The sequence below is a fragment of the Bos indicus genome, chromosome 13 (assembly GCF_029378745.1).
Source record: "Bos indicus isolate NIAB-ARS_2022 breed Sahiwal x Tharparkar chromosome 13, NIAB-ARS_B.indTharparkar_mat_pri_1.0, whole genome shotgun sequence".
NCBI lineage: Eukaryota > Metazoa > Chordata > Mammalia > Artiodactyla > Bovidae > Bos > Bos indicus.
This window is the reverse complement of record NC_091772.1, coordinates 64,926,777-64,954,514: the sequence shown is the minus strand read 5'-3', so window position 1 is coordinate 64,954,514 and position 27,738 is coordinate 64,926,777. Positions and strand designations below refer to the sequence as shown.

Sequence of the window (27,738 nt, the reverse complement as noted above, 5' to 3'; positions counted from 1 at the left end):
TGTGTGTATGTGTGTTGGTGACTGTGAGTACGGGGAAGCTGCGGCCGCCATTTCAGAGAGCTTGCCGACACTGTCGCAGGGGTGGATCCTGAGCTGCCGAAGCCGCCGTCCTGAACTCCCGCGCGGGCTCCTCTAATCCCATTGTCTCTTTTAGATTCGCTTGGGCCTGTCCGCTCTCTGAGCCCGAAATTCGGGCTGGGTGGTACCGCGGCCTGGGCCTAGCGGCTTAACAGTAGCAACAGCGGCGGCAGCCACAGCACCCCTTTTTCTGAATACGAGCACCGCAAGGACCCGGAAAGCCCGCACAGGTGAGGAGGCATCGCGGACCCGCGTATTTTCAGGGCTTTTTTGAGGTTTGGTTCTTTTCTGGATTGAGGGGCACTCTTTAGGCGATTTTAAGCGACCGGGTTGGGGGTGGGTGGGGGGAGGTTTTTTAAAAATCGTCGTCTTTTCGACGACCGCGCCCTTTTCCGGCCGAATATTTTTCAGGGTTTTCGGGTGGCGTGGGCTCGAGAGAGGCTTCGGGCAGATGGCGACCTGTCCCTTCGAGGCCCGGGCCGACCGCGACCTCCCAACATGGCGCCAGCCGAACGCTGTCTTGGCACACAACCCCTCCCAGCCGAGGGAGTTTCCCTTTGCCCCTAAAATGGCAGCGCGGGGTTTTGCGCGAAAGCGGCGCTTTGGCTCGAGATTCTTGGGTTCTGTTTTTTGAGGCGCTGTAGGCTTTTTAAAAATACAGTACCTAATCTGTCTAGCGTGTTTGATGTTGGGGACATTTTAGATTAATTTCCAAGCCTACTAAAGTGGTCCCGCTTTAGTTATTCTGTGGCACCTCTTTGAGGTTTTGGAATATGTCCGGTAAAAAGGAAATTTAGCACAATTTAAAATTGTTTACTCACCAAATTTTCATTCTTGCTTTTTACCTAGTCGTTTAGAGAAAATGGCAGACGATATTGATATTGAAGCAATGCTTGAGGCTCCTTACAAGAAGGTGAGAAAAAACAAGTCGGTGAGGTTTATCTATTTCTTAATTTAGCATTATTCACGAAACTACTGCTGAAATGTAAACTAACCTCCCCGGAGCCCTCTTGATTTACCTTATCAGAGATGCATTACATGTAACTTACAAAAGTAAATATATGCTATTGATGTAATAATATTGTGCAGTAGTTTCACTTCAGCGTGATGAATAAATGCCCATCTATCTCTCTTTGTAGACTTGCCTAACGATATCTCACCTCTACTCCCATGAATTCACCTTTGATTCCAGTGTGAACTGTCAATCATAAGGTAGTAATTGAGTGACTTATCGCTGTACCGTGGTCCCCTAGGTAAAATGACTCAACTAAGAATTACCAGCTCCAGTTTGGTATAGCAAAAAGGTGAATGTAGTGGTTTGGGAAAACAGCAGGGGTCCAAGAATAACCAAGCATAACCAGTCTGTGGCAAGTAAATCTTTAAATAAGACAAGTCTTACAAGAAGAAATGGGTGAGATTTAAAATTTATCCTATACATAAGACTGGTGATAGTAAATATTAAAACAGGCAGGTGATGATCTGCTGCTCAGTTAAAAATTACTAAAATTCTTGGATCCCTGAACAGAAAAAATTTAAAGCAAAAGAGGCAATATCACAACTTAGAGTCACTTGATGACTGTTTAACTGTTCTCCATATTGTTTTATTTTTAATTCGTCCCTGCCATAATATTTCACACTAAAAACTACAAAGGAGTTATTTTTGCTAATAACGTAGATCCATTTCAGTATCACAGTAAAAGTAAAGTGTCTTTTCATTCTTTCACCACCAGTTGGTGGTGAAAATAGCAGTATGCATGCGTTATCACTGATGTCACAAACTGTAAGCTTTGTAAGTTAGCACTTATACTCTATACTCCTTTTAGCTGATGTGATCAAACTTGAAAATAAACATTTCGCTAAACCTTTTAAAAATAATACATTTGTTTTGGAGTGTATAGCTCGACCATGTGGTACCAATTTGGATGAATTCTTTAAAGCTTTGAATAGTGTACTTAGTTTGTAATACTTAGACTCTTGAAGCTCTACTTTCTATTTTAATGTTAAGATTCTGTCTTAGTTTAACATGGATGTAATTCCATGTGAACAGGTATGGAAGTAGGACTGGTGGATTATTAATTGACTTTCTTGGGTTCTTGGGAGTCAACATTACTAAAGCAGTGTGAATCCCTGTTTGCTTCAGGGCGAGATGTGTGACAGAGGTGGCATCAAGCTCTTACAGTCCCAACCCTCCAACGGAAATGGGCGAAGATCTCAGGAATGGCATCGGTCACAGGAAATCGATAGTGGCTGGCTGCTAGCATGGCCACTTGGGGCTTAGGCAGAAATAGAGCCATGGTACTGATCAAAGGGGCCATAGCACATGGAATAAAACTCAAAACAGGACTTCATTCATGTTTTATAGAAATTCTATTTAACCACTTCAACACTGTAAATCTGGATAACTTAATATCTAACTATATAAGAAAATTTAACATGTTAATATGCATCTTTATTTTTGTATCTTGATGACTTAATTTGTAAGCAACAAAGTGGTTAAACATACATCCATCTAAATTTTTTTATAGCCTTCCATGTTAAACTGTAAATAAGTAATTAGTTTTAAAATTGTTTTGTATTTTCTTATTCCTATTCCCTTTACCCTTTGACAACTTGAAATGTTACCACTTCGTCCTCATGATGTTCTTCTATCAACCCTGCTTAGGATGAGAACAAGTTGAGCAGTGCTAACGGCCATGAAGAACGTAGCAAAAAGTAAGTTTCAAGAAGGGACCTGGGTTGGGGGGGAGGTGCTTTACATGATTGAGACTTTTAAGTTGTACCCCTGTGGTTAAAGCGTTCTCTCCTGAAGCTTTTCTTTGCCTGTTTTAGAAAAGTGGGTTCTTTTGGGAAGAGACTATTTGAGGATGTAAAACTATGGACTCTTTCCTTAGATTTCAGGAATTGGTGTCATTGGACATCTTCCCCTCCAAGTCCATCCATGACAATCTGGAGGAGTTCTTATATTCGAACTTGTCTAAAATTCGTTAACTTTGGCTTAATATTTATTACTTAATGTCATCAATAAAGCTATTATATCCACTGAAGATGTGTTAGAAAGAAGGTGATAACTGTGAGAAATGTATTTTGCCCTAAATTACTGAAGGAGTCAGAGCTATGAATTATTCATGCTCCTTGATGTTTTAAGATTCTTTCTGTAATAATGTTACAGCATACTTTAGTACTTCTTAATCTTAATGTTCTTACGTGGCTTTCATTGTCTTAAGCTTTTTAAACTCCGATCGAGTTAATAGAATAGAATTTCAGAAAATTATGCATGTTATTTGTGCAAATAACTAACCCTTAATAGGAACTCAGTGACAGATGAGTACAGAATACAGTGTGAAAGAAGTTTAAATAATAGTATAAACCAAATGCACTTTATAAGATTTGATCCTATTGAGTTTTCTTTAGCTCTGAAGTAAATGATGTTAGCATCACATGTTCTATATCATAAGCATTAAGATGTTTTATTATTTTTGTGATGTCATACTCAAATGTTTTGTTACATTCATGACCTCATAATACGTAACAAAAAATGATGGTAATGTGAGTCACTTACTTGATTCTTTTTGGCTCTTCCAAGAGCTCAAAGTGTTTCATAGTATACCACCTCAGTATCTCACAAGAAGTTTGTAAGGTAGGTTAAAATTTCATAAAATGGTTGAGATTGTCTAGACTGGATTGTTCAGGCTTTGCTGCACCAGTATTCTTACCCCCTAGAGTATTGTAGGAATTGATAAAAATGGTAAAATTTGTAGGATATTTCCTGTATTTTTTCTGCATGGGTGGGAGTCTGTTATCTCTCTTCACTAATCACATGTTATGGGTATTGAGTTGGGTTTAGTCTTGAATTGTTTGAGGCAGTCAGCCAACCAATCATTGCATGGTTTAGTGTCCTTTAATTTTATACTTTTTACCAAAGTATGTTTCCTAATTAACAGTTCTGATTTGCAATTCTGCAATTAAAAGGTAGGAAGGGGTATCTATATAAATTGAAATTATCCAGTCTCTAGATAACATGCCTAGTGGACCAATAAAGATCTCATCTATAATGAAGACATTGGTAGTGCACATGCTTTCTTTGTTGTACCATCTTTAGATGTCTTGCTACTAATACCATCTTTACCTGTTATCTTCCTGCAACTAAAGACTTACCAAACTTTTACCAGAAAATTGAGCATCAAGCTCTCAATGGCTGGTGCTTAGTGGCTTTTATATAAAGTGTGAAGTCTTACAAGACTAAATAGAAGAATGGACAATTTTCTTTAATTGGCCATAGGAGTCTTTAAGGAAAGAATATTTACAAAACTTCAACTGTCATCTGGTTTCTTTTTAAATGTACAAATTATTTCTGTCAGACTTCTCATCCTCAGTTGAAGCTGACTCCCTTATTTTTCCTGAAGGGAATTAATCTTTCAAATTAATTTGAAAGTTATTTAGAAGAAAATTTTGTTTAGTTATAAATCATAAAACAATGTCCTGTGCATTAGTCTTTAGTGTGAATAAATTAAGTCTCTTAACCAAAGGAAGGTGCCACGTTGGCAGATTTTTCATTCTGAAACTTCATTGTTCTTTAAAAGCCATTGGGTATTGGGATGTAGTTTTAAGGTAGTAAGAAAATGCACATTCTGAGAAATTGAGAGTTGACTGACTAGTAAATGTTTTCTTCTAAAAAACAGTATAATTCTCAGTACATACACTCAATTGATTTCAGGTAATAAGCTTAACACAAATTGTTTATCTTAGTCTTTCTGAAAAGCTATATCCCTGAACTTGGCAAGACCTCAAAGTATGCCTTTTTAAGTACCTGAGCTTGCCTTCGTAGGAGTATTATTAGTATAACCAGTTCTGCAAAGTCTCAACCAGCATCCATTCAGCTCTTTTGGAATTACTCAAAAAGGATTAAAAAAGAAAAAAATGACACAGTTGAAATATATTGGCTACTGTGGTGTGGATTATCTATAAATTTTGGAATAAATGACTTTTCTATTTTTTTTTCTTATTTTCCAGAGTACTTTGCATTTAATATTTAGATCTTCTTACATGGAAGAGGTCAAATCCAGTTATAGCAAAACACCTTTTCAGCAGAGACCATATAACCAAAAAGTCCAAAGGCCCAGCCCAGTGGACCATTTACTTCAATGATGTTCAGTACAAAATTCCACTGCCACTAAAGACTTTGGAAAGTCCCTTTTAAGTTGTAACAGGATTTGACTATTAGTATGGATTTTGATAACCCTTCTTTAGTTAACTTAATAAATGTTCTTTGAAGCTTCATTATATTGTAGAGAAGTATTCTGCTTTCTTGCACCCTTAAATTTTTGTCTGGGCTTTCATAAAGAGGATTATATTTCTGAATGTCTTAGTATGTTGCTGTCTTTTTACCTGTCTGGGGTTGCCTTCAGATGTGCGTGGGGGCTCATTTATGAAAAGTCCTAGGAAGACCTTAAGTTGAAATTAGCTCTTCAATTTTTGAGTCCTTTTCCTTTGGCACAATAAATTTTCTGCCTAAAAAGAGGTAAATTGGAAGGTTGGCTGCCTCTTTGCAGTGGGCCATCTATGAGCAGAGCAAATCTTTGTCCTTTTTGTGAGGGATGGAGTGTTAACTTTGTCCCCTACTTGATAATATTTAGGATTTTTGATAGCTATCTCACAGAATTCTTTAGTCTAAGAGATAGTTTCAGGTTTTTAGGTAACAAAAATGGAATGTTATCTGTTGCCCTTCTGGGCATTGCTTTGATAACGTCTATAAAAGTAATGAGTGTAGCCTAATTTTCTGTCATGTGCTACCTAGCATATACATTTCTGACAGTCAGGTGGATTATCTTGAAATTTTAGACAAAGTTTCTGCCTCCTTGGAAAGCTCTACATCTCCTTGTGATTGGAGTGTGGGTTTCAAGATTCCAGAAGGTGGGTGTCTTCATTTTCTATTTTCAATGCACTCTAAGATGACCTGCTTTACAGGTTCTCTGAGGCAGACTTCAGTTGCTTGTTGTGCTAAGCTTGCTTTGCTAAGGACTAAGTTAAATTTCCAAATGATGTAGTTGTCACAGTGTTTAATCTTTTTGCCACTACAAAATGACCTTTAAGTGGATAAGTTTAATTTGAAATGTCTTTCAATTTATATTGAAATATCTGAAGGCACCTCTAAAATTTAGGTGATGACAGAGGTATGAAATAGATGGGTGGTATGCTGTGAGGAATACAGAAATGAACAGGAAAAGATAATACTGACAGACTTTTCTACCTTTCAGAGTTTGAAAATTTATAATATAAAGATTTATAAAGGTGTTGATTCTTGTTGATTGTATCCCACAGGCTTTATAAACTGGCATAAAAATGGCATGCTCCAGTATCTGGTGTACTCACTGTAACTTTAAAAAGAAATTATTTGAAATGGTCACATTAAAGTCTAGGAGTGTCAGAGTGCATTTTACTGTGTTAGTTTGTCGTTTATTGTTATATATAACAATTTTGCCCATGAACTCCAAAACAGTGATGCTTGTATGGCCCTTTGAAAGTATAAAATACTCATATGTGCAAATTGGGTCAAAATAGGCTTTACTTAAGAGAAATTAGTGGGTTAATGACAATTTTTATGTATGATCCAGCACTAATACTTGATGTAAGAGTATTCTGTTGTTAACTTTGATTTCATATTTTGTGGATTACAGTAATACTGGGTTGGCCAGTTACATGATCGGACTTTCTGTTTAAAAGTTCAGATTTGGATTTATACCTACCAGCAAGTCCTCTCCTTGTTAAAGCTATAGCTGACTCTCAAGAAATATCATTACAGTATCTTTCTATCTCTCAAATGATTCATTATCAGCTGACTGCTGATTTTCAGTAGTAGAAGGCAAAGGTGGGGTGTTGTTTACCTTACCTTGGAATTATTTTTCCATAAGTGATTATTATGTATCATTGTATGATAGGAAAAATAGCAAAATAATTTTACAAAGATGTTTCAGACCATAAAGGGAAGTATATTTTGGCAGATTCTTTAATCAGCAAGATGATGGTGCCTTTTTTCTTCTCAGGAGGAAAAAAAGCAAGAGCAGAAGTCGTAGTCATGAACGAAAAAGAAGCAAAAGTAAGGAACGGAAGCGAAGTAGAGATAGAGAAAGGAAAAAGAGCAAAAGCCGTGAAAGGAAGCGAAGTAGAAGCAAAGAAAGGAGACGGAGCCGATCAAGAAGTCGAGATCGCAGATTCAGAGGCCGCTACAGAAGTCCTTAGTATGTAACTATAATTATGATGATACTGGTTTGAGAGATTTCTCTCGGTATCCAGAGCAATGTAACCAGAGTGATTTGAATTGTGGAATTTTATTTCTCACTATTATATAAGGATTTGGGCATCAAAAAAATCCAGTAGAAAAATAGTGTGTGGACAGATAATACTGGTTTTACTAGGCATACAGAACATTTTCTGTTTCTGCCATCTAAAAGTATCTTAACTGTGTGCCATTCCAAACTAGACTAAAGCACTAAAGTGCTTTTAAAAGAAGATTTGATATTGTAGTGCCAAATATGTGAAAGCTTAAAGTCTGTGAGCTATTAACAGTATTCTTTACTGAACATAAATTATTTAAAAATTTAAAACTCAGTTGGATACAAATTATAAATATATATAATTAGTCATATACTTAATTAGTTAGCAATCTTGTCTGGCTGTTTTCAGCTGAAATGACAAGCTAATTGTGAATTTTGTGTATGCTTTTTTTATATTCGTGGGGGGGTGCTCATCACACATCTTAAAGGTATTTTAATAGCAAGAATGCAGTAAAAGTGCTCTTGAAGGTTAAATCACTGTGGAAATTTGGATGTGGTTATTTGAACCAGTTGGAAATGTTTCATTATAGTTATTTTTTAAAAAGCTAAACTGTACTAATGACTTTGGAAAGAGCCTTACAACTCTTAAGCAGGGATTGAATCTTAACAGTCCCTAGTGCTTTATAATGTTCTTTCATATTAATAAATATATTGTTGTAAGCACTGGACTATATTAAAATTAAGTTTTAACTGAGTTTGATTGAATTCAGAGAGAGTCCTCGATCAGAGCCTTGGCTTTTTCACTTGGTTAAAAAGGATTCTTAAGCTTTAGTTTTCTCATCTTTTAAGAAGGAGGCGTAACTACTGATATAAGCTTTGAATGAGAAGAGGTTGTAAATTAAAGCACCCACAATACTTAGTGCTATTGATGAAATGTTTTGGTATTACTTGAAGCAGATAAAGTTAGTAACACTTAGACTTCTGATTCTGATTCTTCAATGAAAAGGATTCCACTCCTTGTTCTTCAGGGTCCTCTTAGCTGATTATTTTACAAACTTTGTAACAGTTTAAAAAGGACCACAGTGTTGTTTTAAGTGCTCTTTTGGGAAAATACTTTGCTTTTTGTCCAGTTTATCGAAATTTACTTCATTCTTTTTTACCAGAATGAACTTAATATTGGGGAAGATTAATAATTCTGAATACTGTTATTTCTCATCCGTGATGGATACTTAAAAGTCAGCCTGTGATTCTGGTCTGACTTAAAATTGACTTGGTTCTTATGTTTGGTTTCAGGTGATTTTTAACTACCAAGGCAGTAATTGGAACTTTTATAATTAAAGGGGAAAGAAAGAAAATAGCTTATAGACTTACTTAACCACTAAATGTATATTCTTAATTGTCACTTTAAGTGTGATTTGCAAAGGACCTGTTTAATACAATTTTATTTGGGACTTCTTGGGTGTAATAGGTACATGTAGAGTCCATGACAACAAATCTCAGTGTGAATTGAGGACCACCATATATTTTCATTTTGCTACCCATCTGGTAAAGGATAGCAGGATGAGCACTAAGAGACATCTGACCTGACCTTTCAAGTTAGTTTGGTCTTTCAAAATAAAAGGGCCATAAAATACTGGGCCTTTTTAAAGTGTTTCAAATTACAGAGTAAAGCTTTGAAAACACACTTTTAATATAATCAAGTTCTGAAAAGAAATTTTCCTGAGGGGTTGATGAACTTCCCTCACATCTTCAGTACTGACTGTTTTGTCACTAAGAACTGAAGTCTACGACATGCTTAAATATGCTTATGTGCAGTTTTGGAGACTTAACTGTTAAGTGAAAAAATTGGAATTGAATGTAAAGAATTAGTCCCCTATTTTTTAAAAGAAGCTTCTCAAGGGAATTCCCTGACAATCCAGTAGTTAGGACTGTGCACTTTTACTGCCTGTGGCCTGGATTCAATCCCTGGACAGGGAACTATGATCCCACAAACCATGCAGCATGGCCAAAAAACGTTAACTCAAAACATGAATATTGTATATGTATGTATATATAAACATGTATATTCCTGAGGAAGGATCTGCAGAGATGCACACCAAGTTGTTAATTATACTTATTCCTGGTGTGAGGGAAGTTCAGGATAATTTTCACTACATGTGCTTCCCCCAACCCCCAAACCTCAGGAATGTACTCATAAATATGTAATCAGAGAAAACTAGACTGAAAATTTAAGCATTTTCAGAATATTAAAAATTTTGAGGCTGTAACCTTTGGTCTTGGCACCTCTCAGTGGTCCAGGATGGATAACTGTAAGAACAGTTTGCCTGGGATAGAGTTGAAAAGAAAGTCTTTTATTTCCTCTTCATAATTGAGGTGGAAAACAAACAGCCTAAACAATGTTAAACTTGCTGGAGAGCGCATGAACGCGATCTTAGCAAGACCCTAACCCTGTAACTAGTGTAATTTTGTGTTTCCTTTTTAGCTCCGGACCAAAATTTAACAGTGCCATCCGAGGAAAGATTGGGTTGCCTCATAGCATCAAATTAAGGTTTTTAAACATACTTCTGAATTGTTTAAATTGTTTTTCAAGGAACTAATGTGGTGTACTTGCTTGGGTAACTTTTGAAATTTTTTAACTTTGCAGCAGACGACGTTCTCGAAGCAAAAGTCCGTTCAGAAAAGACAAGAGCCCTGTGAGGTAATTGTCTCCATTTCTTTTCTTTTGCATTTTTAGCTTTTATACTACTGCAAAATTTAATGACATTTGCTAACTTGGATCATATTAAATCATTATTTGGTTTGCAGTCCTAGTGTTATTAATGTGAATTGCAAAGTTTTCAGTAACTTGTATCTAAGAAGAATGGGCAAAAATGATCACTTTAATTGTAGATATTTCATGTGCTTTTATTGCTCTTTATAGTAACTAAAAATTTTTTAATGGTAGCTATTAGAAACTTCAGACTTGATTTACCTTTGGAAATAATGAGTTTTTGAAATAACTTCCTGTAGGAAAATAGTGAAAATAGTCATGAGTTTTATCATTTGGCTCCCTTTACATGAGAGAAGTGTTTAATCTCCAAACTCTTAACTGAATTGACTTGTGCTTTTTACTGTTTTTGACTTTCTGTGAGGTATTTTTCTCGACTGACCTAATGCAATCTACAATTTTGGTTCAAGGAACATTTTGTTACATGATAGGGTTGTTTTTTACTTCTGGTTTCCCTTAAAGGGTGTCTTTTAACTAAGTATCTTGTTATTTGGCATATAATGATTTTAAAGGGTTTCTGTAACAAATATTGAGTTTTTACTCTTTTAATAGTTTTCTCTTGTGAGAAGACTCATTTTTAGTTCTCATTCTTTGGATCTAGTCGGCTTTTTATCTCTGTTTTATAGTAATAGGTTTAAAATAACTGCAGATTTCCCAAGGGATGTACCTGAGGTTTGTAGGTGGAGTGTTTCAAAAATACTTCCTGAGAATGTCAGAACATGGTTAAGAAAGAGCATATTTATGTTTATATTTTTAAGGATTAAAACCTTAATCATAGTGAAATTTTATAATAGTTTTAGTAGTGGACATTGTTATTTTTCTTTGACTTTCATGATGTTAAATTTCATCTACTATGTTCTTTTCTCACTTATTGGGCATTTAAGTTTGCTCAGTCAATTTAGAAGTGTAAACATTTGTAAATATGAGTAAATTAAATCCCACTGTTACTTGTCTCCATACCGCCTGCTTTTTACTTTTGATTTGCTCATTGTTAGCGTCTCTATGCTATAAGAAGTATAAGTGTGTTTTTCAGTTACTGAATTTGTAGTCTTAGTAAGACCAATCTAATCTAGTAAACAGCTACCTCGCTATTCTTTATGATTATCTGAGTTGGTGAAATAAAATTCTTAAGAGTCAAAATCAGTTCAGTTTAGCCACTCAGCTGTGTTCGACTCTTTGCGACCCCATGGACTGCAGCACACCAGGCTTCCCTGTCCATCAACAACTCTGGAGCTTGCTCAAACTCATGTCCATCGAGTCTGTGATGCCATCCAGAGTCTGTGATGCCATCCAACCATCTTATCCTCTGTCATCCCCTTCTCCCACCTTCAAGCTTTCCCAGAATCAGGGTCATTTCCAGTGAGTCAGTTCTTTGCATCAGGTGGCCAAAGTGTTAGAGCTTCAGCGTCAGTTAATGAGTATTCAGGACTGATTTCCATTGGGATTGAATCTTTGATCTTGGAGTCCAAGGGACTTTGAAGAGTCTTCTCCAACACCACAGTTCAAAAGCATCAATTCTTAAGCGCTCAGCTTTCTTTATTGTCCAACTCATAGAGTCAAAGTAGTTTTCATCATTTGGGGTTTACTTTCAAGTTATTGTTTGTGATTATGAAACTTAGTTTTATTTTATGATTTCTTTTTGGGGAAACATCCTTTCTGCTAGTTTGGACCAGTTAAACATTTGTGTCTAGTCGGGTTATTAATTGTGAATGTCAAACTCTTGGGCTTCTGATTGGCTGTTTATTATGCTGGAGAGAATAACATTTGTAAGATTGAAAGACCAATGGACTTTGGTTCTGATAATGTAAGATAGTATCAGAAGAAACTTTAGAAACTCATGTTGAAGGCGTTTGGGTCACATTGAATTATTTTATGAGCATTTTTTATATATTGTAGTGAAAATGGGCTTGGGGGTAGTGACAGACTGTTTATAATAAACAGAAAGTTTATTCTGTTTACTAAAAATAGGTATTAAATGTTACTTTGAAAGACGTTATAAAGTTAATTCTATACTCTTTATTCCTGTTAGGGAGCCTATTGATAATCTCACTCCTGAGGAAAGAGATGCAAGGACTGTTTTCTGCATGCAGCTGGCAGCAAGAATTCGGCCAAGGGATTTGGAAGAGTTTTTCTCTACAGTTGGGAAGGTAATCTAAGCTTATCTATGGAGCTAATTTAAGTAGAAGTTGCAAGCCACAGTTTAATAATTGTCAGTGTGACAGATGAAATGAGAAAAAAATCTAAACCAAATGTGTTTGGTGGAATTTAGTTAGGGAATTTATGTTTATTTTTAGAAATTGATGTATTTTGATAAATGAATTGAGCCTACAAATTAGCCTCTTTTTAATTGCTTGCTTCATAATATTGTTTATGTGCCTCTTGTCTTTTGAAATGATTATACTTAATTGTGAATGGTTGCATAAACAGAACCCTGTGTTAAGTGTGTGTTTTCTTTTTAGGTTCGTGATGTGAGGATGATTTCTGACAGAAATTCAAGACGTTCCAAAGGAATTGCTTATGTGGAGTTTGTTGATGTTAGCTCAGTGCCTCTAGCAATAGGATTAACTGGGCAGCGGGTTTTAGGAGTGCCGATCATAGTACAAGCATCACAGGTAACTTCCTATTTAAGAATTCGAGCATTGATAGTGCTAGAAACCTGCTGTTGCTTAGTGTTGTAGTGCCTTGAGCCTTATAAAATCACCTCTTACTACCTTGAATTAGATGTTCTCAGGACAGCTTTTAAAAACAAAAAAAAGCTGATTCCTTTGATGTATTTGTATTCTCACAATTCTCTTTTTCTGTCTTAATATAAGTTGTAAATATTTATTTCATGCTGAAGAATTGAACTTGTTCTAGAATTTTATTGATTTGTGATGACTTGGGGATAGAAGCATCTAAGCACATGTTTTCCTCTTTCTAATGGAATGTTTTTCACATTTTTAATATATTTTCACAATTTTTATGAAATTCTAACATTTGAAAGTAAGATGTTTCAGACTAATTTAGAAGATGTTTTTTAAGATAATCCAAATTATAATGTAATTTCTCTTTGCTGATTCTTCACAATGATTGAGTGTTGCGTTTGGAAAAATGAAATTAGGGTTAATATTTTAGTTCATTTAGATATGGAAAAATTGAAATACATTGCTGCTGCTGCTAAGTCACTTCAGTTGTATCCGAGTCTGTGCGACCCCATAGACGGCAGCCCATCAGGCTCCTGTCCCTGGGATTCTCCAGGCAAGAACACTGGAGTGGGTTGCCATTTCCTTCTCCAATGCAGGCAAGTGAAAAGTGAAAGTGAAGTCGCTCAGTCATGTCCGACTCTTAGCGACCCCATGGACTGCAGCCTACCAGGCTCCTCCGTCCATGGGATTTTCCAGGCAAGAGTACTGGAGTGGGGTGCCATTGCCTTCTCCACTACTGAGTATCTAATATGGAAATACTTTTAGGATTTATCATCAGTACCTATTTATACTAAGAAACAAGTTAGTTTCTGTGACTACCAGATAACTTAGCTTTTTAAAATGGAGAATATAGATCTTAAAGATCTTTTTTTGGTCTCATTGCATGGTTTGTGGAATCTACATTCCCCAGCCAGGGATTGAACCTGGGCCATGGCAATGAAAACACCCAAATCCTAACTACTGTACCGCCAGGGAATTCCCAAGGATTTTAAAAATATTTTCTGAGCAATATGAGATAACAGTATAGTTATGCTCATTCCTTTTCAGACCCCAGAAATAAGTACTTCACATAACTTCTGAAAAATCTGGTTGCTCATCAAAAGCTTTTAATACTTTATAGTTAGGCACAGGATTTAACCGAGTCTGAAGTGAAATTGCAGTTTTCACTGTTAAACTCAAAATTTGGTCAAGTTACTACCATCTATCTAATGTTTTAGGAGTATGTAACATTGTTGAGTACCATTTGATTATAGGTAAACAGTAGGAGCCCAGGGCTTCCTTGGTGGCTCAGATGGTAAATAATTGTTAAGGAGCAGGCTGTGGGTATCATTGTTCAATTCATGTGACGGAGGACAAACCTTATAATAGTGTGTACTTTGTCCTGGCGAAGGCTGAGAAGAATCAAATTTATAAATGAGGTTTTGAATTCATTTTTTTAACCTCCTGTGGTGCCCCAGTTTGTTAGAGTTTGTGTTAGAATGTAAATTGAGAACTGTTTAGTTTGAGAAGGACTTGATAGGAGAAAAATGACTGCTAAACTGAATGGTTTAGTTTGATTTATATTGCAGAAGTTCTTTAAGATGGATAGCCAGTTGGTATACTGTATATTGAGTAACAGTGATCTTGAGAACACATTTTAGTGAATGAGTATATTTAGTTCCAGGAAGTAATCTTAAATTTCTACATTTACTGCATCTGATACCAGGATGCTGCTTTATCAGTTTTATATATGCTCTTAAATCTAAAATTTTTTTTTTTTACTGGAAAATACAGTAAAATCTAAAATTTTAATTTAAAAATTTGGCTTTGGAACCATTTTAGGTGTACCATTCAGTCAGTGTCAGTACTGACAAGCATATGAGGTGGAATCATACAATATTTGTCCTTTTATGTGTGAAGTAACACTTAGCATAATTTGATATCAGTTGTAATTAAGCAGACCTAAGATGTGTGTGGGATTTACTATGTTGAAAACGGTACTTACTCATTGTAAATTGATGTGCATTTTGTCTTATCTAACTTGTAGGCAGAAAAAAACAGAGCTGCAGCAATGGCAAACAATCTACAAAAGGGAAGTGCGGGACCTATGAGGCTTTATGTGGGCTCATTACATTTTAACATAACTGAAGATATGCTTCGAGGGATTTTTGAGCCATTTGGAAGGGTAAGTCTCAAGTTTTTAAATGGATCCTAAATAGGTTCTTGAAACAAATGTAGCTGCATAATTTATCTGCTTTGTGATGTTTCTAAGACACTAACGTTAAGATGGGAGGGAGTGGTTCTATTAGAATTTTTTAAAAGTCAACCTGAATGATAAAATGTACTGTACATTGGAGCAAGAGGTTTTCCCCCCCTTGGTTTATTTTGGGATACTTTTCTTACTGAAAGTTTAGGAGTGTGTAATATAATTTTAGCACAGCACTATATAAGCTTCAGCTGTAAATGCAATAGTTTGACTTACATCATGAAATTAGTACTGTAATAGGTGCAGTGAACATCTATCATCTCATCCAGATACATTATTAAAGAAATAGATAAAGTTTTTTCTCTTGTGATGAGAACTCTAAGCCTTACTCTCCTTACTCTAAGCTTTACTCTTGGAGCCTTAGTTTATGACATATAGCTGTGTAAATATGTGTAAATAAAAATATAGCTGTGTAAGTTCTAGACATTGCATTTCTAGAACTTAAAACTGGAAGTTTGTACCTTATGACTACTTCAATCTAACTCTTCTCCACTCACACCTCTGTTAGCCGCAAATGTAATGTTATTTTTCCATGAGTTTGTTTTTGAAGTACAGTTAAACTGCAACACTATTTTCCTGGTACACAGCATAGACTTTTTTGATATTTCTATATATTTATCAAAATAATCACCAGGATAAGTGTAGTTCTCATTTTAGAAGAATGTTTAGAATAAATGTTATCAGTAGGCTGGTGTGGTGGTGGAGGAGGATTAGTGGCTAAGTTGTGTCTGACTGTTTGCAACCCCATAGACTGTAGCCCACCAGGCTCCTCTCTGTGCGTGGAATTTCCCAGACAAAAATACTGGAGTGGGTTGCCATTTCTCTCTCCAAGGGATCTTCCCAACCCAGGAATTGAACCCACCTCTCTTATTTGGCAGGCGGATTCTTTATCACTGAACTACCTGGCTGCTCTGGATTAAACTTTTTGTGTGGCCATGAATAAAAATCTCAGTTCCTGTTGTACTTTATCCACTACTTAATCTTTATTGCTTTTGGATATATAGTTCATTGTTTTCTTTTGCTATCCCACTCAACTCCTTTGTTAAATTGTTTTGGGAAAAAATAGAGAAAGTGTTAGTCACTTAGTTGTGTCTGACTCCCTGCGACTCCATGGACTGTAGCCTGCCAGGCTACTCTAGCCATGGGATTCTCCAGGCAAGAATACTGGAGTGGGTAGCCATTTCCTTCTCTGGGAGATCTTCCTGACCTAGGTGGAGCCCTGGTCTCCTGCATTGCAGGCCCGTTTTTTGCCACCTGAGACCAGGTAAGGCCTAAATTGGGAAACCCTAAATTATTTTAAGTGTTAATAATGAGAACATTTGGCTGTTGATTTTTAAGTTTTCATGCTTCCTCTGTGTGGCTTGCTTTGTTGCAATATTGTGATGTAACTACAGTTCCTTCCTTTGTAATAACACAGTTCCCTCATTTAAGGTGAATAGTCACTATGTAGCAGATGCACAGAGTTGTACAAACTATCAACCGCATCCAGTTGTTATTTTTAATTATTCCAACATTTGTGGCAGTCCATTATGTCTGGCATAATTGCATATTAATGTTTGGTATATTTTAGCATAATGTGAAGGAAACATGTTGATTTGGTTTTTTAACATATTCTCCAAAGAATTTCAGATTGTGTTTTTTCCTAGGAAAGATTAAAGGTTGTTCCCCTGCTTAGTATGTTCCCAGGCCTCTAGAAAGAAGATATTCTGGGCATGAGGGATTTTTATGTTTTCGATTTCTTTCAGGGGAGACATTTTAAAATTGTACTTTAAGAAATTTTTTGCTCCTCCTTTTCACTTGCGTAAATAATAATTGTGGTTTTCATTTTTAGATTGAAAGTATCCAGCTCATGATGGATAGTGAAACAGGTCGATCCAAGGGATATGGATTTATTACGGTAAGCAGTTAACCATGATTAACATAATGACTTGAACTTTTTTTTTATCTGAGTAGCAAAGTGTAAAACTTGATTAGATATTCATAGTGGGGAAGGGATAAAGTTACTATTTTCAAGTGGTTTAAATTAGTTTGCTGTTAGTGGCCAGTTTTTAGTAGTTGAAAATATCTTCTCAAATGCAAAACTTCCAAGTACTTTGCTATCTTCTTGTTTATGGACAGTTTGTTTAGCCAACTCCTCATGTAATTGAAGGCAGTCACTTCTTCAGTTTGACTAGTGTGACCCAAGATGTTAGTTGCATTAAAGTCTTTTGGAATTCATTTTTACTTTTTAATATAGACATAATATGGTTTGACATACCATGACCAGAATTTCCTTAAGTAGCTGACCATTGAAACCCTGTCCTTGATAGGGTATGAAGTGGCAGCTGGAATAATTGTGAATAGAGGTGTCCTTTTAAAAGTAAACTTGTACTTTTAGTTCATTTAGTTTGTACATTTGCAGTCCAATTACATGATAGCAATTTTTCAAATTATCATTTATCCCTGGAAAGTACTGGAAACACATTTTTAGTTTAAAATATAAATACTTGTCACCGTTGCCACCTTTATAGATAAAGTTTTAAAAATAGATCCCAGATTTTATCAGGAAATTACAATTGGATCTTATCCAAATTCAAGTAAAATTTAAACCTGTTCTGTACAACAGATAGCAATCTGTTGCATTGATTGCTTTAGTTTACATTTAGGTTACATTGATTACATTATGTGACAAGCCTGAGCTTGTTACTCTTATCATCCTTCCAGATGTAATTATTGAATATACTAGATTAATAAGTTGAGGTTTCTTTGCCTTGCATATAAGTAATTACCTTTTATCCCCCTCTCAATTGTATAGTTTTCTGATTCAGAATGTGCCAAGAAAGCTTTGGAACAACTTAATGGATTTGAGCTAGCAGGAAGGCCCATGAAAGTTGGTCATGTTACTGAACGTACTGATGCTTCCAGTGCTAGCTCATTTTTGGACAGTGATGAACTGGAAAGGACTGGAATTGACTTGGGAACAACTGGTCGTCTCCAGTTAATGGCAAGACTTGCAGAGGGTAAGTTTATCCTACTGTAGTGAAAATAGTAACGAGAACCATAACTGTGCAAACAACTGGAAAAGCATGCAAACAAATGGAAAATGATTTTTTCTTATTTTGAGGTTGACTGTTTTCATTGAGCAGCACACATGGTTTCATAGGCAAAATCCTTTGCCTTTAAGTTCTAAAGTTCTAAGAATCTACTTTATGATGGTGCTTTTTGAATGCCACAACACGTTACAGGATTCCTTTTGTGTTTTATAATAATTAATACCCTTCTACTTTAGTTGCAGCGTTTACTCTATGTCCTGCTTGTACAGTTGGCCTTCTGTATCTGTAGGTTCAGTATCCTTGAGTACGGAGGGCAAACTGTACCACAGCTCTTTAAATATGGGATTTCAGCATTTGTGGAGTTTGACAACCAACGGGATCCTGGAAACATTCTTACCCACCTGGCTACCAAAGGGCCACTGTAATTTTTAAAAATTGACTTTGGTATTAAGCAATCAGAAAACTAGGATTTTCTCACTCTTAACGAAGCAGGAACATTAAGACCTATTCTTTTACAGGTACAGGTTTGCAGATCCCGCCAGCAGCACAGCAAGCTTTGCAAATGAGTGGCTCTTTGGCATTTGGTGCTGTGGCAGGTAGGAATTGAATCTTTTCTATTTGAAATCATTGTTTTTTTTCACCTAATTCGAAAATTTTCCAAATTTTTGCATTTAAAAGGACTTACTGAGAATTCAATTCATCAAGTACTTTTTTAACTTAGAAATTTCAAGAGTTAATGTAAGGAAACGGTGATATAGGACAGACTTAGCTACTGATCATAATCAAATGTCAGGGTATTATTGAACCCTGCATACCAGTTTGTTTTTAGTAGAAAGTGATGTAAATTGTTAAATCTTTAAATGTATCACTTTTGTTGAAAACCAGAAAGCTCCTATTGTTTCAAAGGAAAAATGTTTTATAATGTTTGAGATTAGAAAGTTTTATTTTAAAGGCCTTTAAATGAAGCTTTATTTTAAATAATTGAGTGCAGAAAAAACCGCTTTTCTAATTAGAACATAACTACAATTGACCCTTGAACAACACAGGTTTGAACTGCAAGGGTTATTTAGACATGTGCCTTTATTTTCAATAGTAAGTACTACTGTACCATATGATTTATGGTGGTTAAAAGCATGATTTTGGAAGGACCAAGGATATGGAGAGCCAAATAAAAGTTACATATGTATTTTAAGTTACTCAGATGGTTGGTGTCTCTAATTCCTTAAATGTGAAGGCCAACTGTATTTTGAGATTTTGACTTATAGAATGAAGTTCCTAGGGAGGTGAGGGGAAGGAAAAGGGAGTTGATAGTTTGTTACAATTATGTAACAATGGGCTTAGTTTATGAACACTTTGTTTTTTGTCTTTTTGTGGCTCAGTTACTTGAAATTAACCCAAATCTATTAGCTAAGATAACATTAAATTTTAATGTTAGAAGACTTGCTTGCAGAATATATGAGAGTAAACCATTGTATTGGACTTCAGATGACAAACACTAATCTAAGAAAGTATGGTCATTTTCAGTTACACATTGGTCCTATGATCTTATCTAGCTATAAAGTGAGACTCTGTCAATATGTAAAATATATAGGATCGTGGTACCACATCTGAATATAGGGAAAGTTCCATGTCGTTGCTTCATGATTTCCGTTTCAATTGAAAACCCATTAATTAAAGGAGACAAGATTATTTCTGCCTCTATATTATTATTTATTGTGGGTGCTTCTGTGTTTTCCTTTTTTTAGTTGAATATTTGAGAGCTTGTTTTCTCTTCAGCGTCTCATGGTTCCTCTCAAACTGACTTAAATTTTGAAATCCGATAGGTAAAGTTCTTTATAAACAACCATGCTAGTGTATCCACATAAGAAAAATTGCAACTATTAAGCATTTCTGTAACTAAGAGTCATTTGGTGACTCCAGGTTTTTCTGTATTGTTTTGGTTTGACTTTTTGAACAAGTATTAGTCATTTCATTTCTTTATAGTGAACACGTAGTTATTGAATGCCACCTAGTGTAATTGAAGATACTAAATAAACCCATCACTGCAGAAATACATCGTAGTCTCTGGTTTTCAGTTACTGTTTTCTGAAAACATGTGTCCTCCTATTGCTTCCCATTGTTAGGTCATTGTTTGAATAATTTAGAAAAATGCTTGATGATTTACCATAGTCTTGGTTTTTCGATAGAGGCTGATACCTTTAGGGATTTAATACAAAGACACACAATTCATTTTTAAACAATCTTACCTTATATCCTGGGTGCTGTATCAAGTATATTGATTTGGTTTGTTAACAGTATCTTTGCCGAATTATAGATTCTCTGTGTTGTGGACGTTACTTCCCTCAGTTCTTTCTTCTGGTGAATGAAGAATGATTACACTTGCCTGGGCACATTTATTGTGTAGTTTACATTAAGGCTGATAATGCTAAACATCCATATGGGTTGCTTAAAAAATAGCCACATAGTTATCTATTTGTTACATTCCCACTTTTTCCCCCCACTTTTTATTATTTATTGATGTGCTGTACTTAATGAGTTGCTCAGTCATGTCCAACTCTTTGTGACCCCATGGACTGTATATAGCCTGCCAGGCTTCTCTGTTCATGAGATTTTCCAGGCAAAAATACTGGAGTGGGTTGCCATGCCCTCCTCCAGGGGATCGTCCCAATCTGGGGATTGAACCCAGGTGTCCCGCATTGCAGGCGGATTCTTTATCGGCTGAGCCACTAGGGAAGCCCATTGTTCATTGATAGATGAGTCTGTTTTCTTAGAACTTCCAATAAATTGCTATTCTGAATTAGTAATCACATATTTGCATAACTGGGTATATTTCTCTTGACTGTCATTAAAATTGTACACATTCGGTATTAAGTCGCTGAATGTTAATGTATTTGAGGGGCTTGGTCTCCTAAGTTCTTTAAAGCTGTTTTTTGAAACCCAAGAGTGGCCCATCCCTATATCAACGTGTCTTTTGTTCTGAAAGTATAATAGCTATTTTCTAAGATAAGTTCTTATCTTTATGAAACCCATGCTTTGTTTCCTAACTGGTTACAAATGACCTGAAGAATCATTTTTGAAATTTTGATTTATATACACTTAATATAGCATGGATTTCTGATGCTTATACATTTTTTCCCATTTTAGGAAAAAAAACAAATTGTGTTAAAATTTAAAGTTTATTCCTATGATCATATCTTCAAGTTCCTTCAGTATACACCAGTTACATTTCTTCAACTCCCTGAGATGCCAATTTTGAGCACCTAGGACCCAGGTATTCTTACATCCCTGTATGACTTGGGCTGCTGATCCCTTTTCATTTTTGCCCATGTTTTATGATTTTCTATACTCAGAAAGAAACCCAGATAGTAATAAAGTATGCAACTGAGTCACATGTTATTGAAAATTAGGTAACGGAATCCAATTTCTTTGTTGTATTATTTTAAACTTAAAAAGATAGCTTAAATACTATGACATTCTGTTTACTATTCATATTTCTGTTTTCATTTGAAATTAAGAAAGCTGCAGCTTTCTCTTAATTTGCCTTCTCATGTAGAATTTTAATGATTATATATGAGAAAACTATATTAGAAATCACTATTATGTTCATTTTTAATAGAGACTAGATGCTTAAATTTTTCTAGTAATACATAGATTATAGTAAATCTAACTAGATTTCATTCATGCCTCATTAAATTTTCAAAATAGGCTAGGAAACCAGGCCTAACAAAACTATCACCTTCTGGGCTGGACATGACAATTTAAAACTTAAAGGACTTAAAAAATAGTATATACATATGGTTAGAGTAGTGTCACTACTTATTGACAGTGTTTGACATTTACTGTTGCAGTATTTATTCTTTTACTAGTAACTTTTAAATGTAAAATGCTTACCGACACTGATAGAATAATAAAAAGTTGAATAACCCAAGTACTTGGAATTGAATTCTCAAGATCAGGGTTTTCATGCATTTTCTGACCGGTGTGCTTCCCTTTCCCCATTTCCCATTATTCCCAAATGAATAGTAGTATAGTGGAATCCATTGAGATGTGAAAGAGTTATAGGACTAGGAAGAGAAAGGCATAAGTAAGTTTCCTAGGATAGGAGGAAAAGAAAAAGGCCCCAAAGCCTTGTCAATGAGGAATGGGGAAGGAGGTTTGGCTGCCAGGTTTTACTATAAGTTCGTTTTGATAAACCCTGCTACCATAGTCCTCTTTTATTAATGCTCTCCTGACATTTACCCTGTTAGTTGAGGCTCTTCATTGTTCCTGCACTGAGCTGTAGAATTCTCTTTTGTTATAGATTTGCAAACAAGACTTTCCCAACAGACTGAAGGTGAGTTGAGTTTTTTATTTGTTTTTTTTGTTGTTCGTTTGTTTTTAAAGTGGATATATAAATGTAGTATAAGACATAGTTGTGTGTATACATATATCATTATTATTATAGTTTGTCTTTTTGGCCCAATTTTGTCAGAATGACATACAGTGTCATTAACCATAAGCTATCTGGTAATTCATACAAAGAAGGCCTAATATGCATCATTAGAGTTACATGGATAAAGATGGTAAATGTCTGTGCCTTTTTTTTTTTTTTGCTGTAACTTAGAGTTTTTTTCAGCTTTGTATGCTTATCTTTGTGTTCTGATTATAAGTTTTATATAGATATCAGACAATGAAACTTGTCATTTAAGTAGACAGGGAGTCTGAATAAGGTCAGGAATAACTTAACTCCAGTGATTTGCATTAACAAATCACTGATAGGATGCAACTTCCTGTTGACTCCCAATTTTGAATGTAATCTTTAGAATTATCTAGTATCTTTTTTTTTTTTTTTTAGAATTATCTAGTATCATTTTAACGAATGCCAGTTTTAATTTCGTTGCATCATTTGTTGTTACTCCATTACTATAAACAGTACCAAGCAATGAGAAGATTATCCAGAACTAAGTTGCATGCAGATTTCAGAGTTTGAAACAGTTTATAAATAACCTGTTTTTTTCTTGGTCTTTATTATCAAGTAAATTCTGCCATTTTATAGAGTATTCTGTTACAGTAATTTGGAATCTTACAGGATATACTTTAAAGTCTTCTGAGTAAATCTGTATTATAAAGGTCTGTCCTTATTACTCGACAGTCAGGAATTGAATGTGTATCTTTTTTGGCAAATGAGACAATTGTATTCAATCTTTTTTTTTCCTAACAGATTTTTGAAAGTAGAATTGGTGGATTTTCCTTAGCTATATATTTCTATGCTGAATTCGTTGTGTTCTGCATTCATCTAGGCTGAGCTGGAATATTTGCATCATACATTTTCTAGTATTTTTCAGTATTGATAGTCTATAATGACCTTGTAGTATTTTTTCCAAGCATACTACTTTGTTTTATGATAAGGTACACTGTGGGCTTCTTTTTTTTTTTTTTTTTGTAATACAGGCACACTTGCGTCTTTAAATTTCTCCAGTAGAATTTGACGTTAGTTATTTCAGTATTTTTATTTTCATAGTTTTATGAAAGACAAATATTTGTTTATCAAAATAAAGAAGTGAAAAGCAGTTGTTATTCTACCAGAAATTTTTATGATGTATTCATGCACAGCCCTAATTTTTATTCAATGGAATATTTCTGATACTTCTCAGGTTATTGTTCAAGTACCATAATTTCTAATGTACTGTTTTATCCGTAGCTTTTTTAATTGTTGTTATGTATTGGAATGAAATTTGATCAAATATTATGATTACGGTGAGTTCTGTATCAGTTACTGGTAATGTTTTTTAAGTCACGTAAAAGCAATGGATCAAATGCCTTGGAAAATGCTGTCACTTCAAAATTAAAACCAATATTGGTTTAAATTTGCTCCTAAATATTAGTATCAGTATTTTTTTTTAATTTTCAACAGTGACTATTAGAGATACATGTTACTCTTTTTAGTGTTTCAAGACTGTGAGACTTTGTTGTGGTAGATTTTATAGTCCCAGGATATTAAATCTTTAATAATCTTTAAATGCTTGGATGATTTTTATGTATATTATTTTTTAAATGTCATCCTTTCTTATAATGGTTGTATATTTATAAGAAAATATGTGACTATATATTCATGGGCAGATAACCTAACAAAATTTTTATTTAGATGTAGTCAGGATTTTAAAGATTGTGTTTTCATCACCCCCTGAGTATAAACTCTTAACAGTCAGTACTGTTTCCTTGAACTGTATTGATATTTGTCTAACTGAATTAATATTTGCTACACTTGAGGTTTAATTTCCCTTATAAAGATAAAATTCCCAATTTATTCAAGATCAATTATCTGAAATACTAAGTTGCCTCTGCTTTCTGGCAACATTTTAAAATAGCATGTTGATATATATGTTGATACTTGATAGCATTATCAAATATGGGGAATTAGTAAATGAACTGATGGCCCTATTTTCACTTGGGTCCAGTGGTTATATTTGGTTTTGTTTTATTCATAGGGATATACTCTGATGCATTTTCCATGAAACTAATTTCTGTTTTTTGGGTGTTTTTTTTTTTAGCTTCAGCATTAGCTGCAGCTGCCTCTGTTCAACCTCTGGCAACACAGTGTTTCCAACTCTCTAACATGTTTAATCCTCAAACGTAAGTAATTTACTTTGGTCGAGTTCAAAGGGTCTTAAATTATCTGTAACTTGTCTAAGTTACTACTTAGGGTGTTTCAACATATTTCATAGTTCAAGTATTGCTACAATTCTGGTCATTTTACTGCCGTTATTTTTATGCACATAACTATTTCCCTTGAATGTGTTAGTAAGGTTGGAATTCAGTTGAAAACTTTGCATTTTGTTTCCCATTTATACCTAGTAGTTTTTCTGTGAAGTTTGTATCAGTATTTAATTTGTATTAACAGGATAGTGTTCCTAATCCTGTGAAATGATGATAAACTTGGTATAAGTATCTTTTGAAAGATGTCAGTTAACCATTTTAAAAGGCCCATGATTTTTAAAATAGATTAGAATATATATTGTATTATTTCATCAGTTTGAGTTGTTCTAATGGACTTAATACTTTGTTACAGAGAAGAAGAAGTTGGATGGGATACAGAGATTAAAGATGATGTGATTGAAGAATGTAATAAACATGGAGGAGTTATTCATATTTATGTTGACAAAAATTCAGCTCAGGTATTTTAACTGTTACTTTCTTGTGTTTAATTTTCAAACATACTTGGGTTGTGGTTTTTCCTTAAAGAAGATAGTTACATGGCTAGTTTTGTGGATAATAAACTATTTTCAGTAAATTTCTAGGTACATATTAGCTAGTGGGGCAATTATATGGTTATAGAGCTGTTTTTGTACAGTCAATTTGAATAGTCCTATTGGTATCCATGTTGTATATATCACAGCACGTTAAATATTTTTTGTTGTATTTTAGGGCAATGTGTATGTGAAGTGCCCATCAATTGCTGCAGCCATTGCTGCTGTCAATGCATTGCATGGCAGGTGGTTTGCGGGTGAGTTTGACCTTTTTCTGAGTGATTTTTTTTTTTTTTTTTGACGGTCTAAGTGAAGATGCTAATCATCATATCTATTTCTTTCAACAGGTAAAATGATAACAGCAGCATATGTACCTCTTCCAACTTACCACAACCTCTTCCCTGATTCTATGACAGCAACACAACTACTGGTTCCAAGTAGACGATGAAGGAAAAGATAGTCCTTTATGTACATAGCTTTTTTTCTTTCTTGAGAATTCATCTTGAGTTATCTTTTATTTAGATAAAAAATAAAGAGGCAAGGGTCTACTGTCATTTGTATACAATTCCTGTTACCTTGGAAAAATAAAAATGTTAACAGGAATGCAGTGTGCTCATTCTCCCTAACTAGCAAATCCCACTGTATACAAAGCTGTTCTCTTGTTCTGCCTTTTAAATGTACATGTAGAAAATTACATTAAGGATCTATAGGAATAGTTGTAGGGGAACAAATGTGCTTAACATAAAAAGGCAGACAGGGATGTAATATTTTTAATGTTTCAGAAGCCTAACTTTTTACACAGCAGTTACATTTCACTAATGTTGATATTTGGTTAATGGTTTAGCAGAGGTTTCTGGAATACCTAGTTTATGGAAATTCAAGACAGCTAAACGGGCTGTTTAACATGTCATCTTGCATTCTGATCAATTGGCAAGAAAAGAAGGTTTCAAAAATACATTTCTGGATGGTATCTTTTCAATTAATGTATCTGTAAAAGTTTCTTTGTAAATATTATGTGTTCTGGTGTGTCATAAGATTCCAAACAAAATGATCCCTGCATTTCCTCAAGATGTTTAGTGACAGTCTGGTAAGCAAAGCAGTCTGAGCAAGAAATAGGAAATGCAGAAATAGGTTTTGTCTGGTTGCATATAATCTTTGCTCTTTTTAAGCTCTGTGAGCTCTGAAATATATTTTTGGGTTACTTCAGTGTGTTTGACAAGACAGCTTGATATTTCTATCAAACAAATGACTTTCATATTGCAACAATCTTTGTAAGAACCACTCAAATAAAATTCTCTTAAAAAGGCCACAAGAAATCTTCATTTTTGAGACGTTTTAAAGTCATAGAAACTTGGAAATTACAATAGACTATTAGTTTCTCTGACTTTTTTAGTTGATTCTTCAGAACTTAAGTGAAACTCTTGTCCTCAAGTTGTCCCTCTACATTCCTCTGTATTAGTTTTAATACACTTGTTATTTAGGATAGTGTATAAAAATTGAGGGATTTATGATACAAAGAAAAGCCAAACAGGTTTGCTCAGGCCTCAAATCTGGGCATTAAGTTTCTCCTGTGTTGTCTGGGCATTTTGGGCCAGGCGGGCTTCATTATTTAAATAATTGGGTAGATTCAAAGTGGTTTCCCAAATTAACTGCAGTTTTAAGCTTTAATTTCACTTGGGCAGCAACCCTTCCCAATTCATACTCTGAACTCTGCTTCAAGTTTTTGTATCTAGATTGACTCTTGAGTAGGTGGTGCTACTCCTAGTTACGCCTTCCAATATGGATTTCCTCACCTGATTTCTAAACCCTTAAAATTGTTAGGGATGAAGGACAAGTATTACAAATTTAGTCAGGTATCAAAATAACTGGTTTGACTTTGGAGGCATCACAGTTTTCTACCACCCCTTTTGAGGGATGTTTGTAATTTCTTTTCAATTATTTAACCGGGAGAAAAAAATTCAAGATAATCTTTATTTGTGAACACAGAGCCTCAGTTTTTGGGTAGCAGAGACATGACAACTTTTTTTTTTTCTCCAAACTATCAGTATCTTTGTAATTAAAGACTTTATTCTTGAATCAAGTACTAGCAGGTTTCTTTCTAGGGAACTGGGCCAGCAAAGGTAACTTCAGGTATTTAATCTCATGAAAACAGTTAACTACCATTTTTTATTGTTTTATTTGGCTGTGTAATGAGGCATCTTAGTTCTGGACCAGGGAGGGATTGAGCCCATGCCCTGAGCATTGGGAGTGTTGAGTCTTAACCCACACACCCAGGGTAGTCCCACCATTTTCTTAATGACAAATACTTGAGGGGCAACTTAGAACAGTATCAAGGAATATGTTGCCTGTACAGGTGAGGAGCACATCTCATGATGGAGAAACTACCTTAACAAGCCAGTTAAAAGGAGGGAGAGTCAGCTAGTAAGTTTACATCC

General features: G+C 35.0%; 1 protein-coding gene across 4 annotated transcripts; it reads left to right on the top strand.

Annotated features, from left to right (window-relative positions):
• RBM39 (RNA binding motif protein 39) lies at positions 1-25,906 on the top strand. 4 transcript variants are annotated; one of them, XM_019972332.2, is made up of 17 exons: positions 1-308; positions 928-991; positions 2,741-2,790; positions 7,119-7,313; positions 9,832-9,897; positions 9,994-10,047; positions 12,146-12,263; positions 12,576-12,728; positions 14,827-14,964; positions 16,877-16,942; positions 17,840-18,044; positions 18,596-18,673; positions 22,378-22,410; positions 24,608-24,689; positions 25,126-25,231; positions 25,482-25,560; positions 25,651-25,906. In XM_019972332.2, exons 2-17 carry the CDS (start codon positions 941-943, stop codon positions 25,749-25,751), a joined length of 1,575 nt encoding a protein of 524 aa, XP_019827891.1. In that variant the 5' UTR covers positions 1-308; positions 928-940; the 3' UTR covers positions 25,752-25,906. The 4 variants fall into 4 exon arrangements, with proteins under 4 accessions (XP_019827891.1, XP_019827890.1, XP_019827893.1 ...); XM_019972331.2 differs by having other exon boundaries at positions 22,360-22,410; XM_019972334.2 differs by lacking the exon at positions 9,832-9,897.
• Positions 25,907-27,738: the final 1,832 nt, after the last annotated feature.